This window comes from Procambarus clarkii, chromosome 8 (assembly GCF_040958095.1).
Source record: "Procambarus clarkii isolate CNS0578487 chromosome 8, FALCON_Pclarkii_2.0, whole genome shotgun sequence".
NCBI classification, from domain to species: Eukaryota; Metazoa; Arthropoda; class Malacostraca; order Decapoda; family Cambaridae; genus Procambarus; species Procambarus clarkii.
In genome coordinates, this window is record NC_091157.1 from 7,814,952 (window position 1) to 7,829,284 (window position 14,333).

Consider the following 14,333-nt stretch of genomic DNA (forward strand, 5'->3'; position numbering starts at 1 on the left):
ACAAGCCAAAGAGTGAACAAGGGAGTGAACAAGCCAAAGAGTGAACAAGCCAAAGAGTGAACAAGCCAAAGAGTGAACAAGCCAAAGAGTGAACAAGCCAAACAGTGAACAAGTCAAAGAGTGAACAAGCCAAAGAGTGAACAAGCCAAAGAGTGAACAAGCCAAAGAGTGAACAAGCCAAAGAGTGAACAAGCCAAAGAGTGAACAAGCCAAAGAGTGAACAAGGGAGTGAACAAAGGTGAGATAGGACAGCAGAAGAGGTTAGGGGGGGTGAGGGAGGGGGGGTTGTCCTGGCCTGGGGGGGGGCAGGAGGAGGAGGGGGAGGTGTTTGGGGGGGGGTGAAGGGAAGGTATATAAGGCGGTGAGGAGCGAGCCCGCCTCCACTTGTCAGCCAGACACCGTCGGGGCAACAGTCCGCCGGACGGCTCCCTCCTCCTCTCACCACAAACACTGGATAATGCACTAGAGGACAGTTATTAATTGCTTTGATAATCGTATATATTCAGTGTCTACTCCATCGACGTGGGCACCATGCATATCAGGTTAGTATCTCTGCAACACTTTGCGTTAAATTCTTCCAGTGGGATTATTGCATATGTTGCATTGAAATCACCAATGGTTTAAAAGGAAGAATTGTATCATGGAATACTTTCTATAACGCGTTGAAATCTCCTTAAAATCACCAATGGGTTAAAAGGAAGAATTGTATCATGGAATACTTTCTATAACACGTTGAAATCTCCTTAAAATCACCAATGGGTTAAAAGGAAGAATTGTATCATGGAATACTTTCTATAACGCGTTGAAATCTCCTTAAAATCACCAATGGGTTAAAAGGAAGAATTGTATCATGGAATACTTTCTATAACGCGTTGAAATCTCCTTTAAAAAATAATAATCTGATACCGAATAAATTTTTTTGATCGATTAAACTAAATATAAGTTTTATTCTGTATAATGATCTATATATTTCGAATTACCAGCTAGAAGAAGCCGTAGATAGTGACAAGATAAGGTACACATTGACAAAAGTTCAATAAAGTTAGTAAATTGTTATCTTAACGAAAAAACAATTTAATCGTTTTTAAAATCAAAATTTTCTCGTTCTGAAATTTATTATGTATTTTTAAGGCGAAATATCAGTTCAAATATCATGATTTTATTACATTAAAAGTGTAAATGATGAGAATAATATTATTAGTAACGAGAGTGGGTACCTGGAACGAGAGTGGGTACCCAGAGCAAGAGTGGGTACCCAGAGCGTGTGTGGGTATTCAGAGTACCACTGGGTACCCCCGGAGCGTGAGTTGGTACCTGGATCATGACTGGGTACCTGGAGTGTGAGTAGTTATCTAGAGTGTGAGGAAGTACCCGGAGCGTGAGGAGTACCCGATACCCAATACCAAGAGCATGAATAATTACCCAGTTCCCAGAGCATAAGTGAATAACAAGGAACATATGTGCATACCCAGTACCCAGAGCGTGAGTACCAAGTGTCAAAAGCGTGATTTGGTACCAAGTGCCCAGAGTGTGAGTAAGTGGGTACCAAGTGCCCAGAGCGTGAGTAAGTGGGTACCAAGTGCCCAGAGTGTGAGTAAGTGGGTACCAAGTGCCCAGAGTGTGAGTAAGTGGGTACCAAGTGCCCAGAGTGTGAGTTAGTGGGTACCAAGTGCTCAGAGCATGAGTAAGTGGGTACCAAGTACCCAGAGCGTGAGTAAGTCTGGGTAAGTACTAGGCTTGAACACGGCCGGTTGAACATGACCGAGTACTCGGCCGGTTGAACATGACCGAGTACTCGGCCGGTTGAACATGACCGAGTACTCGGCCGGTTGAACATGACCGAGTACTCGGCCGGTTGAACAAAAACCATAAAATATTACACACTAGACACAATCTCACATCCACAATATCAACCTACATCAGCCGTTCAAGCGATGAATCACAAAGGCTTTTCTCAAATATAATATTTTACGTGATATTCATATTCATGTTTAATCTCCCACAAACACGGGCTACACGGCTCTTGCTCAATGCACTGGGAAAAAAATATCATAGATTCGTGACAGTTATTTTCCCCCCAACGATGTATTGTGAGAAACGGCGCTTGTACTCGTTACTATTGGCTGGTTGAGGAGATTATCTCGTTATTCAAACTACGTGAACAAGCCACAAGAACCATCAGTCTTCACAGATATATCGCCAAACATACACCGAAACTACAACGTTGGTACAACGTTCGAACAAGTTTTAACACCTAACCAGTTATAACAACCAATATAGCAAGTTGTAACAACGTTCTAATGCGTCATAAACACGTTAAGCCAAGATGTAACAACTTTATTGCAAGTTGTAACAAGCGGAAAATAGAGAGAGTTACAGTTTGTGTTTCCAGGGTATATATACTTCTCTCATCTTCACACAAGAGGTGTGTAGGGAGGAAAGGGGGTGACAGGACACCCACACTGAGGCAGCAATTGCCCGGGCCCCCTCTAATTCCCTACGGGCTCACCATACCCCGTGCTACTTGGAACTTGTTCCGAGTAGCTGAATCTATAACAAGAACAACATGCCCGGGTCTACACCAGGCTGGTAACGGAGACCAACCGACCTCACCGGGCAGCCTCGTGCTGCTTGGGTCCCACACACTATTTTTTTTTTGTCCTCCAGTTTAATTACTTTTTTATGGTTTGTCCTTGTTCTTCGCTTTACTGTTAATCTGCATCATTTGACATGTTTGGGACCTGTTTCTCACTCTATTGTCATCCTTATGTGTTAGTATCGTAGAGTTTGTTTTATTTATTTGTTTATAAGTGGCTTACGTTTCTATTTGGCAGGGAGTGTTGCCATCTGCGTCTCACTGTCTTGATAACTCATCATGCTATCAGTGACGATAAGGATCATGTCGTATGCTCTCTGGTAGAGGTTTACGGCCATGTTATCCTGTTAAAAACTGCTAGCGATTTAAGCGTCATTGGTGATTACTAATTCGTGACAATTGCTTTTATTTGTATTCTAGATAGTAAGAGTGTTTTAATATTTCTGATATAAATGGTCTCGATTACTGGTTTATGGAACAAATTACCGGTAACATAGGTATGGGATCACTGGATTGTTTCAAGCGTAGGACACACATGTGAATGGATCTAGGTGTATATAAATAGCTGCCTCGTATGGACCAATAGGAGCTGCCTCGTATGGACCAATAGGAGCTGCCTCGTATGGACCAATAGGAGCTGCCTCGTATGGACCAATAGGAGCTGCCTCGTATGGACCAATAGGAGCTGCCTCGTATGGGCCAATAGGAGCTGCCTCGTATGGACCAATAGGAGCTGCCTCGTATGGACCAATAGGAGCTGCCTCGTATGGACCAATAGGAGCTGCCTCGTATGGACCAATAGGAGCTGCCTCGTATGGACCAATAGACCATGTACAGTTTCCAATATTATTATGTTCTTATATCAGTTAATGAAGTTAGATAGTGTCACTTGTTTAACATTTGTGATGATTTAGGCCATCTTAAGTGTTGGGAGTGAAAGGTCTGGCAGCTCCGTCTCTCACAGGTCCACTTGTGAGTGGCAGGGAGGAGGAGGAGGAGGAGGAAGACGACGGGTTACTTGTGCTGGTCGTAAGTGAAAGTGTTGCTCTTGCACGATCTTAAAAGTGACCTAAAGTGTCTGGGGCATATTTTGAAGGTTTTTGCTGTCTCGGAAGGTCTGGGCGCCTCTCCCGTGCGTCGTAACGTCTAGCGAGTGGTTCGACGCATGTTGTGACGTCAGAAAGGGCTTGAAACATGCAATAAGGGACGTTTAACACATGTTGTGACGTCAGAAAGGGCTTGAAACATACAATAGAGGATGTTTAACATGTTGTGACGTCAGTCATGCGTGCATACGTACAATGTATATATTCTTGACTCCATACATAGTTTCAAATATAGATATGATACAGCTCAATTAGCTAAGAAACTTGTACACCAGTAGATTGAGAGTTGAGAGGCGGGACCAAAGAGCCGAAGCTCAACCCCCGCCAACACAATTAGTTGAGTACAATAGCTGCTGTATAATAGCGACGTCAGAGGTTATCTTGAGGTTATCTTGAGATGATTTCGGGGCTTTCAGTGTCCCCGCGGCCCGGTCCTCGACCAGGCCTCCACCCCCAGGAAGCAGCCCGTGACAGCTGACTAACACCCAGGTACCTATTTTACTGCTAGGTAACAAGAGGTGGGTAGATACATACACTAGATGGCGTATAACGCATGACAGGGCGTCAGAAACACAAGATTACGGACTAAAGAATTGCCTCACACTTGTAACACTTTGGTCTAGCAGTGAAATATGACAAATACACCATGTGTAGTTATGCTGAGAGATGAAGCTTTTTGTTTGTCATGCTGCCATTGTGTGTGTGTGTGTGTGTGACTCGTCTAGTTGTACTCATCTAGTTGTGCTTACGGGGGTTGAGCTCTGGCTTTTTGGTCCTGCCTCTCCTGAGCTTACTGGGCGCTGTCATGTCTACATTTGAAACTGTGTATGGAGTCAGCCTCCATCACATCACTGCCTAATGCATTCCATCCGTTAACTACTCTGATACTGAAAAAGTCCTTTTTTTCAATGTCTAATGTCCCTGTGGCTCATTTGGGAACTCAGTTTCCACCTGTGTTGCCTTGTTCGCGTAACACCAGTGTTAAACAGTTTATCTACCCTGTCAATTCCTCTGAGAATTTTGTAGGTAGTGATCAAGTCTCCCTTAAGTCTTCTGTCTTCCAGTGTCGTGAGGTTCAGTTCCAGTAATCTTTCCTCATAGTTCACTCTTCTCAGCTCGGGGTCCAGCTTGGTGGCATACCTCTGAACCTTTTATAACTTCGTTTTGTGTTTGACTAGATGTGAGCTCCAGGCTGGAGCCGCATATTCCAGTATTGGTCTGACATATGAGGTATACAAGGTTCTGAATGATTCCTTACACAAGTTTCTGAAGGCAGTTCTTATGTTTGCCAGCCTTGCATACGCCGCTGATGTTCATTCGTTTCATGTGGGCTTCAGGGAAGAGGTCTGGTGTGATATCAACCCCCAGATCTTTCTCTCGTTCCGATTACTAAAGAATTTTAAAGGATCTCTCTCTCTCTCTCTCTCTCTCTCTCTCTCTCTCTCTCTCTCTCTCTCTCTCTCTCTCTCTCTCTCTCTCTCTCTCTCTCTCTCTCTCTCTCTCTCTCTCTCTCTCTCTCTGCTTTTCTCTCTCTCTCTGTCTCTCTCTGTCTCTCTCTCTCTGTCTCTCTCTCTCTGTCTCTCTCTCTCTCAGACGTCAGGCATGACAGATGGCTGTAGTGGGTGTGTTTGGGCAACCAATGACCAACCTTGTCAATGGGGAAAAAATGAAGAAAAACTAATTCACAAAAGACTTAACAATGAAAAAAACAATATGGCTGTAAAAGGAGGAAATAATGAATGGCTGAATGTACAGTTTTAACACTCAGGACCACAGTAATTGTGGGTAGCAGCTGGTGCGACGCCTCGTAAGATGGCCGCAACCAGCTGGTGCTAGTTACTGTGAACGAGAATAAGGAAATGTGTGTAGGAGAGAGAGAGAGAGAGAGAGAGAGAGAGAGAGAGAGAGAGAGAGAGCAAGAAAGCATCGATTCTCTGACAGAGAGAGGGGGGGGGGAATAAAAGCCAGCCTCTCTCATTTCTTTCCCATCTTAGTCCTTCCCATTAGACTGGGTTACTTTCCATCAATTAGCATAGTTTCCCTCGTTAAAAAAACGACGTTTTCTGTAACAAGAACGGCCATAAAAAATCGAAGTTGAGTAGAAAGCGACCCCTGAAGTGGCCAACTTAAATATATATCAGGGAAAGTGATATATTTAGTAAAAACTTAATAAAAAAAGGATTTGCACAAATATGCTATTACGGTGAGAAAGTTTCACCTACAGTATCTATGACTGTGGTAACAGCGATAGATGTTTATATTGTTCTATGAGTCCGGTTAATTACCACTTGATCTGATCAGTAACTGGATGGGTGACTTCACAGACGGTATGTATGGGGGCAGCATTCATGAAGCATTTCCACATCCACCCGCGAGACCTTTACATCTTTCAACAATCATGGGAGCTTTGTTGTGCCTATATTAAACTATCCCATCCTCAGGCAAGGCTCGTTAAAGCAGCGGGGACCCCCCCAAGACTCATTCATCAGTTTTAACGAATTATATACTATAAAGTATTTTCTCGTGTATAAAATAATGTCATATATTAACGTTCTATGTATAGTTAGGTGTTTAGGTTCTGTTGGTGATTATTTGTACTTGTAGTGCATGGGTTATTATTATTAACATCTTTATTGACAAAATTAATTACAATTTTGCCTAATCTGAGGATTTTGATAGTCTTATTAAAGTGAGGCTAATGCTGGTATTCACTGTCACGCAGGACAGAGGGTCATACATAAGACAATAGGTCTAAACTGTAGGCTGAAGCACATGAGTGAAGCATTTACAGCGTTGTGGTTCGAACAGACGTCGTTAGCGAAACACTGTTCGAGAAATGTTGGAACATCATCAGCTGTGAGTAAGATTGCCGTCCTCAACAACAATGAACAAATGTTCATTAATCCAACCACAATATCTCCTGTTTATGGATGAAGAACACTTTATTCACGACACACATCTGACGTATTTTTCTCGTGCAATGTTTTGTTCACTTCTGTTTCATCCCCCGTCCTCTAAAGTGCTTCACCCACCTACTCCAAAGAGCAATAATGGCCAAGAGAACCTAACCACTTAACCTAAGTTAGGTCTGACCATTCAATACAATCTAGTATTAAATAATATTATCTTACAGTTAAGAAAAAACACATTCTGAATACTCAGTACGTTAAAAGGGATGAAAGCGTCGTTGGGGTTGGCCGCTACTTGAACGAGCCTAGCCTCAGGACTGATTGGAGTCGTGTATAAACCATTTTTTCATTCATAAACGGGTTTGTCGGTTGGATTATTGAGCATTTGGCTTTTGTTGATGAGGATGGGTTGTATTAGACAGGTTATGAGTAATCAAACCTTTACACGTTAATGTTATTATTGTTATAAACTATCTTGTAGTGCTCCGGAGCTTGTAAAGTTTTAATAAACGTAAACAAAGCCGCCATGATTGTTGAAAGATGTACAGGTTTTGTAAATGGACACGTGAGCGCCTGACGAATCTTGCCCCTTGTTCGTAGCTACGAGGACCTCATATTTTGTATAAATATTATGCATAATTCGTGTATTATTTAGTATAGTGATCAAATGTGGATTTATGGGATTTTATCAAGTTAATATTTTGGGGGTCGAGCTATTTACGACACTTATAAATAGCGCCAAAATACCCCATATATTATGGGGTATTTTTTGGGTATGTCATATATGTCGGTATATGGGTATAGTTAGCCATGGCACTACAAAAAAACTTCTCATGAAGAAATGAAGACAAATTATATGCAAACGCATTACAAATAAGGAAGTTTATATAGGTTCTAGATAGACTACACTATTTTAACTTTATTCTAGATTTTAAAATAATAAATCTTCAAGAAACAAAGACTTTTGAAGAAATAAGAAAAGTAAAACAAATTATGAAGAGTTTATAGCAAGGAAAATACAAATTGTAAATGATACTTTCAAATATATCAAAGTTTTGGGATACGACCAACCACTGGAAACCGAGACAGGTCGGGTAACTGATAACGACAAAGAAATGTGTGGTATCCTAAATACGTTATCTCTGTATATATTAACCGAGAGGTGTATACTTCTCGGTGTATATAAACATACTTCAGGCCTTTATTTCAATTACGGGCTCACCATAGCCCGTGCTACATGGACACTTCGTCCTGAGTAGCTAAATCTGAAACAACAACTTTATTTCAAGTCTTTACTGAGGTCTTAAAAGGATGTAAAGACGAGGTACGTGAGCCTCCGTCTTTTACGTATTTAATACATCTTTACAGTCGAAGAAATTACATGAAACATGGAAGGTTGCCAACGTGGTGACAACGTTTAAGAAGAGGAATAAATCACACTAATCGAAATATCAGTCGATTAGCGTAAAATCTGTTGTAAGGAAATTGCTTGTATCAATAATTAAAAAAATGCAATTGTTTACATCTTAAAACCATAAGTTAATATAGGATTTAAAACTTATATAAATGTCACTTGTGTTTAACCTTTTGAAAAGAATGTGTTTACATTCATTTCCTGCGTATTTGAAGCATTTGACAGTGGAAAGGATTGTGACATTCTAGACCTTGACTAGATTATCCTTGATTGTGGCATTCTAGATTGTGTGAATGATCCATAACTAGATTGTGCCCTTGATAAACCTTGATTGTGGCATTCCAGAGACTTCAGGAATGTACAGACACATGTCACTGCAGGAGGCACATGCACTACCCACACCCTAATCCACCCTAACCTGGATTAGGGTGTGGGTATTTGGAAGGACACGAAGGGAAAGTGATACAGTCAAGCTTGAGTGGGTAGCAGCAGCTTCTAGGGTAGTGCCCCAAGGCTCTGTCCTTCCACCTTTGCAGTTTATCTTCCACATAAGCGATTTAAGGGAGGAATTATATCCAGGATGACGATTCAAAATCCCTACAAGACGATTTTGGAGTATGTGGGATATGTGGTGCGCCGCGGCATGTGGTATGTGGAGAATGCAAGGAGGGGCGCGACCCTAAGGTTTCACTTGTGAACTAAGACAGGGAAAGTTGAGGCGCCGGAGGTGGAGTTAGACCCCAGGTTGTGGGGGAGAGACTTTTGGTTTTCTTGGGTGTTGACGGTGTTGGTGTCCGAGGTAACACACATGTGACACTATTGACGTAGTGTTGTGTGTGTAGTAGCCAGGTGTAGGGGGGTGTATAAGCCCCCTCCCCCCCTAGCCCCAACCACACCCCCCCCAACACGTCACATTGTGTACGGTGTCATACACATCACACACTACCATGTGTGTGTGGCGCCTCGCACACATCCCCCGTTTTCTATACATCGGTGGGTTAGGTCAGGTGGGTGGATAAACCTAAGGTGATTGTCCCAGAAATGACAGTAATGGGACGATGCCCCTGGCACCCTCGGGTACCACAGGGATGCCCCTGGCACCCTCGGGTACCACAGGGATGCCCCTGGCACCCTCGGGTACCACAGGGATGCCCCTGGCACCCTCGGGTACCACAGGGATGCCCCTGGCACCCTCGGGTACCACAGGGATGCCTCTGGCACCCTCAGGTACTACAGGGATGCCTCTGGCACCCTCAGGTACCACAGGGATGCCTCTGGCACCCTCAGGTACTACAGGGATGCCTCTGGTAGCCTCGGGTACCACAAGGATGTCCCTGGCACCCTCGGGTACCACAGGGATGCCCACGGTAGCCTCGGGTACCACAGGGATGCCCTTGGCAGCCTCGGGTACCACAGGGATGCCCCTGGTAGCCTCGGGTACCACAGGGATGCCCCTGGCACCCTCTAGTACCACAGTGATGCCTCTGGCACCCTCGGGTACCACAGGGATGCCTCTGGCACCCTCGGGTACCACAGGGATGCCTCTGGCACCCTCGGGTACCACAGGGATGCCCCTGGCACCCTCGGGTACCACAGGGATGCCCCTGGCACCCTCGGGTACCACAGGGATGCCCCTGGCACCCTCGGGTACCACAGGGATGCCCCTGGCACCCTCGGGTACCACAGGGATGCCCCTGGCACCCTCGGGTACCACAGGGATGCCCCTGGCACCCTCGGGTACCACAGGGATGCCCCTGGCACCCTCGGGTACCACAGGGATGCCCCTGGCACCCTCGGGTACCACAGGGATGCCCCTGGCACCCTCGGGTACCACAGGGATGCCCCTGGCACCCTCGGGTACCACAGGGATGCCCCTGGCACCCAGTGATAATTTGCATAAGTGAACAATAATAGATGAAAGAACCGCCTTCAACACTTTCTCTAAAGCTTTCACTCCTACCTGACAACAGTGTGTGTGTGTGTGTGTGTGTGTGTGTGCGTGTGCGTGTGCGTGTGCGTGTGCGTGTGCGTGTGTGTGTGTGTGTGTGTGTGTGTGTGTGTGTGTGTGTGTGTGTGTGTGTGTGTGTGTGTGTGTCTATACACATCCCCTGACTGACTATAACCTGTACAATCCTCGTCATCTTCGCTATAACAACAAGAACTTGTAATCTTCACAACTCAAGGTTATTGTTGTGACAACCTCATGCCGTTTTGGACTTCCTAACCTGAGAAATATTTACAAACAAAGCTGTCATGATACAGGAAAGATGCACAGGTTTCGCAAGTGGGCACTACAATTTGTCATGAATCTCGTCACTAGACTTTCAGATACCACCGAATTATAATTTTAATTCAATTAAAAACTGTAAAAAAAATTAAATTACTAATTTAGGTTGAAAATTTAACTGTAATTGGTAGATTAGTTGAGCTGTTGTCTATCAGGTGACTCACTGGTGTGCTTGGTGGCACAGTTAGATGAATAGAGTGAGTAATGAGTAACATGTGACAAGGGCCAGTCACTGTGCCAGTTTAGTAAGTGCCAGATCTAATTTAAGAGGTCAACTGGTCCGTGAGAAGAGGTCACTCTTAAGAGTAGGTCAAATGGTGCTCAACCCTGTCTCTCTCACCTCTCTCACCTCTCTCTCTCTCTCTCTCTCTCTCTCTCTCTCTCTCTCTCTCTCTCTCTCTCTCTCTCTCTCTCTCTCTCTCTCTCTCTCTCTCTCTCTCTCTTTATCACGCTCCCATTTATTTCACTTTATACAAACCATGACACAAAGAGAAAGAGGGAGGGAGAGAGAGAGAGAGAGAGAGAGAGAGAGAGAGAGAGAGGGAGGGAGGGAGGGAGAGAAATGGGGGGTAGGGGGTAGAGGGGACAACAAAGTCTGAATTTATAAGTTATAATCATATTTTTTCTCTCCTTGATTACAGGTTAGTGTACTAAGGGCGTGGCATGAGTCGCTTCTGGTGACCTCTGTGAGTACTGGTGATTGACCTCTTCCTTTCCTATCTAATTTGTTCTCTTAATTTTACCTAGAAATGCTAATCATGTTATTCTTTTGACTTTATCAATCATTTTGGCGTCTCCCTTCTGTACTACCACTATGTCCCCCCCCCCCTCTCTCTCTCTCTCTCTCTCTCTCTCTCTCTCTCTCTCTCTCTCTCTCTCTCTCTCTCTCTCTCTCTCTCTCTCTCTCTCTCTCTCTCTCTCTCATAACACGAGATAATGAAAACATTCAGACAACATTTTTACAACGTGATTACACTAAACCTTTTTTTTTATTTCGTTATTTTGAGAGAATAATTATCTGTACTCGTGTTCTCTCAAGTCGTGACGAGCACGACAGTAACGATTGGAAGTGAACGCAACATGCACCTCTTGTGTTTTTAAGGGGGGAGGGGGGGGGGTCATGTGTTACGAGAGAGAATATTTTGGGTGTTTGGGCTACTAATCAGGGCAGTACAATATTGGTGTGTATAAACAATTATTTGTTTAAAAGTAAACTGGATAAGTTTAGATTTGGGAAACACCTGGGTAAATACTGGTTCAGTAACAGCGTTGTTCAGTAATCAGAGCAGTACAGACGACCTTGAGAACGCGTCCGAGAACAAAATTTTCTGTATCTAGACCGTTACGTGATCAGCTGACTGGATGACAACATTGCCTTTGTTTATGTTCTATCAGCTGATTTTGCGTAACAATGGGTTATAGATTTTACATTTTTTAAATATTTTGGTGAATTGAACCTTTGCGTCATTTGATGGTGACTATGATATATATATATATATGACTTAAATTATTCATGGGAAATTTTGAAATAGTACATTATGAATACTTTTTTAATATAGTAAATAATTAAATAATTGTATATTGCACTTAATAATAATAATAATAATAATAATAATAATAATAATAATAATAATAATAATAATAATAATAGTATTGAGACAGTTGTAAGTTAAGTGGACTACTTTTATTATTACAAAACATATCAGAAGCAAATACTGGACTCCAGCAGGAGCTTTCTCCAGCACCTACACTATTTCCTTGTCATGGTGCGGTGACCGCCAAGGTGCGCGCGCCGACCACAGAATTCCTAATCGTACTTTATCATCGCAATCATTCGTTAATTACACTTTATTTACAAATGTAAAAGAAATATAACACAAATAGAACTCGAAACAATGTATATAGATCAGTTTAAATCCAGCAAAGACCTGGGTAAATACTGGTTTGGAAACAGGGTTGTTGATTTATGGAACAAATTACCGGGTAACAAAATAAACGTGGGATCCCTTGATTGTTTTAAGCGTAGGTTAGACATATATATGAAGGAGTTTGGGTGGTTATAAATAGAAGCTGCCTCGTATGGACCAATAGGAGCTGCTATATTTGAGCACAGCCTTGTTAGAGTGGAGCCTTCCAGCCAATTCGCCTCCAGTCTGACTAGTCCTCGCTCGCCCATTCCTTCAGAGCTGTTGTTTAAGAGTCGCTACTTGGAACAAAAAGTTATAAGTAGCACGGGCTATGGTGAGCCCGTATTGTGTGTCCCCTTCAGAGCGTTCCTGGGGGCTAACGCTCTCTCTCTCTCTCTCTCTCTCTCTCTCTCTCTCTCTCTCTCTCTCTCTCTCTCTCTCTCTCTCTCTCTCTCTCTCTCTCTCTCTCTCTCTCTCTCTCTCTCTCTCTCTCTCTCCAGAGGAGGGTACAGGAGCAGAGAGCTCTCAGCCAGCTCTCAGTCCTGTTAGCTGGCTGAGAGCTGTCCCTTCCCATAGTTCATGTCAAGCCTTTCCCTACTAGTTTGACTATGTAATGCATCAGTTATACAATGTATGTGATGTAACTATAATTTGAGCTTGTAAAAACACCTTAATCGCCTTCAGTAGTTAGGTGCTTAATAACACACTAGTTTCTATAGCAGGAAAGCTGTCGAAAAACCTTCAGAATTTCACTTTTGAAAACAGAGTGGTAGACGGTTGGAACAAGTTAAGTGAGAAGGTGGTGGAGGCCAAGACCGTCAGTAGTTTCAAAACGTTATATTACAAAGAGTACTGGGGTCTGAACGTCACTTTTGTGAGTCGATTTCATTTCAAATTACGTCCAAATTTAGCCATAGTGCGCATACCAGCGAAAAGTGACGTTATTTTTAAGAGGACGGGTTGTACTACGAGCGTAGCTCTCATCCTGTAACTACACTTAAATAATTACACACACACACACACACACACACACACACACACACACACAAACGAACCAGCGAGACTCGACCTAGTCTTCACTCTGAACGACTCCGACATAAGAGAAATCGGTTTTGAGGACCCAGTAGGAATGAGCGACCACAGTGTACTGGTGTTTGAGTACTTGATTGAAGAAGGGTTATTGAACTCGAGGAGGGATACCGAAACCAAAAGGTTAGCATACCGAAAGGGAAACTATGAGGGGATAAGAAAATTCCTAACAGATATAGCATGGGAAACAGAGCTCAGGGGAAAGACGGCCCAAGATATGATGGATTACATCACGCAGAAGTGCAAGGACGCAGCAAACAAGTTTGTCCCAGTCCAAAAGGAAAACAGAGAAATGAAGATGAGAAACCCATGGTTTAATCAAAGATGTAGGCTAGCTAAGCAGCAAAGTAAAAGGGCATGGAGAAACTATAGGAATAACAGGACACTGGAGAGCAGAGAAAGATACCAGAATGCCAGGAATGAATATGTCAGGATGAGAAGAGAGGCAGAAAGACAATACGAAAATGACATCGCAAGCAAGGCAAAGACTCAGCCTAAATTGTTGCATAGCCACATTAGGAGAAAAACAACAGTAAAGGAACAGGTTATGAGATTAAGGATAGGGGCGGAAGGATTCACTACAAATGACAAGGAAGTGTGTGAGGAATTGAATAAGAAATTCCAGGAGGTCTTCACCTTAGAACAAGGAGAAATTCCAGAGGTAAGTGAGGGAATAGCTAACCAGGAACCACTGGAAGAGTTTGAGATTACCAGTGGGGAAGTAAGGAAGTGTTTACTAGAGTTGGACGTGACGAAGGCTATAGGCCCAGATGGAATCTCCCCTTGGGTTCTAAAGGAAGGAGCAAGAGAACTGAGCCTACCACTCTCCATAGTGTATAACAAATCACTGGCAACAGGGGAACTGCCAGATATTTGGAAAGCAGCTAACGTAGTCCCGATATACAAGAAAGGGGATAGACAGGAGGCACTGAACTACAGGCCAGTGTCCCTAACCTGCATACCATGCAAGCTGATGGAGAAGATTGTGCGAAAAAAACTAGTGGAGCATCTGGAGCGAAGGAACT

The 14,333-nt window shown here is 43.5% G+C and overlaps 1 protein-coding gene across 1 annotated transcript in view; it reads left to right on the forward strand.

Moving 5' to 3' along the window:
• Window positions 1-395: 395 nt before the first annotated feature.
• The window catches only part of LOC123759625 (uncharacterized), an 84,069-nt gene continuing 70,131 nt past the window's right edge, over window positions 396-14,333 (forward strand). The window contains exon 1 of the mRNA XM_045744760.2: window positions 396-542. Coding sequence (XP_045600716.2) covers window positions 532-542 — 11 coding nt within the window. The 5' untranslated portion in view covers window positions 396-531. The remainder of the gene's footprint in view (window positions 543-14,333) is intronic.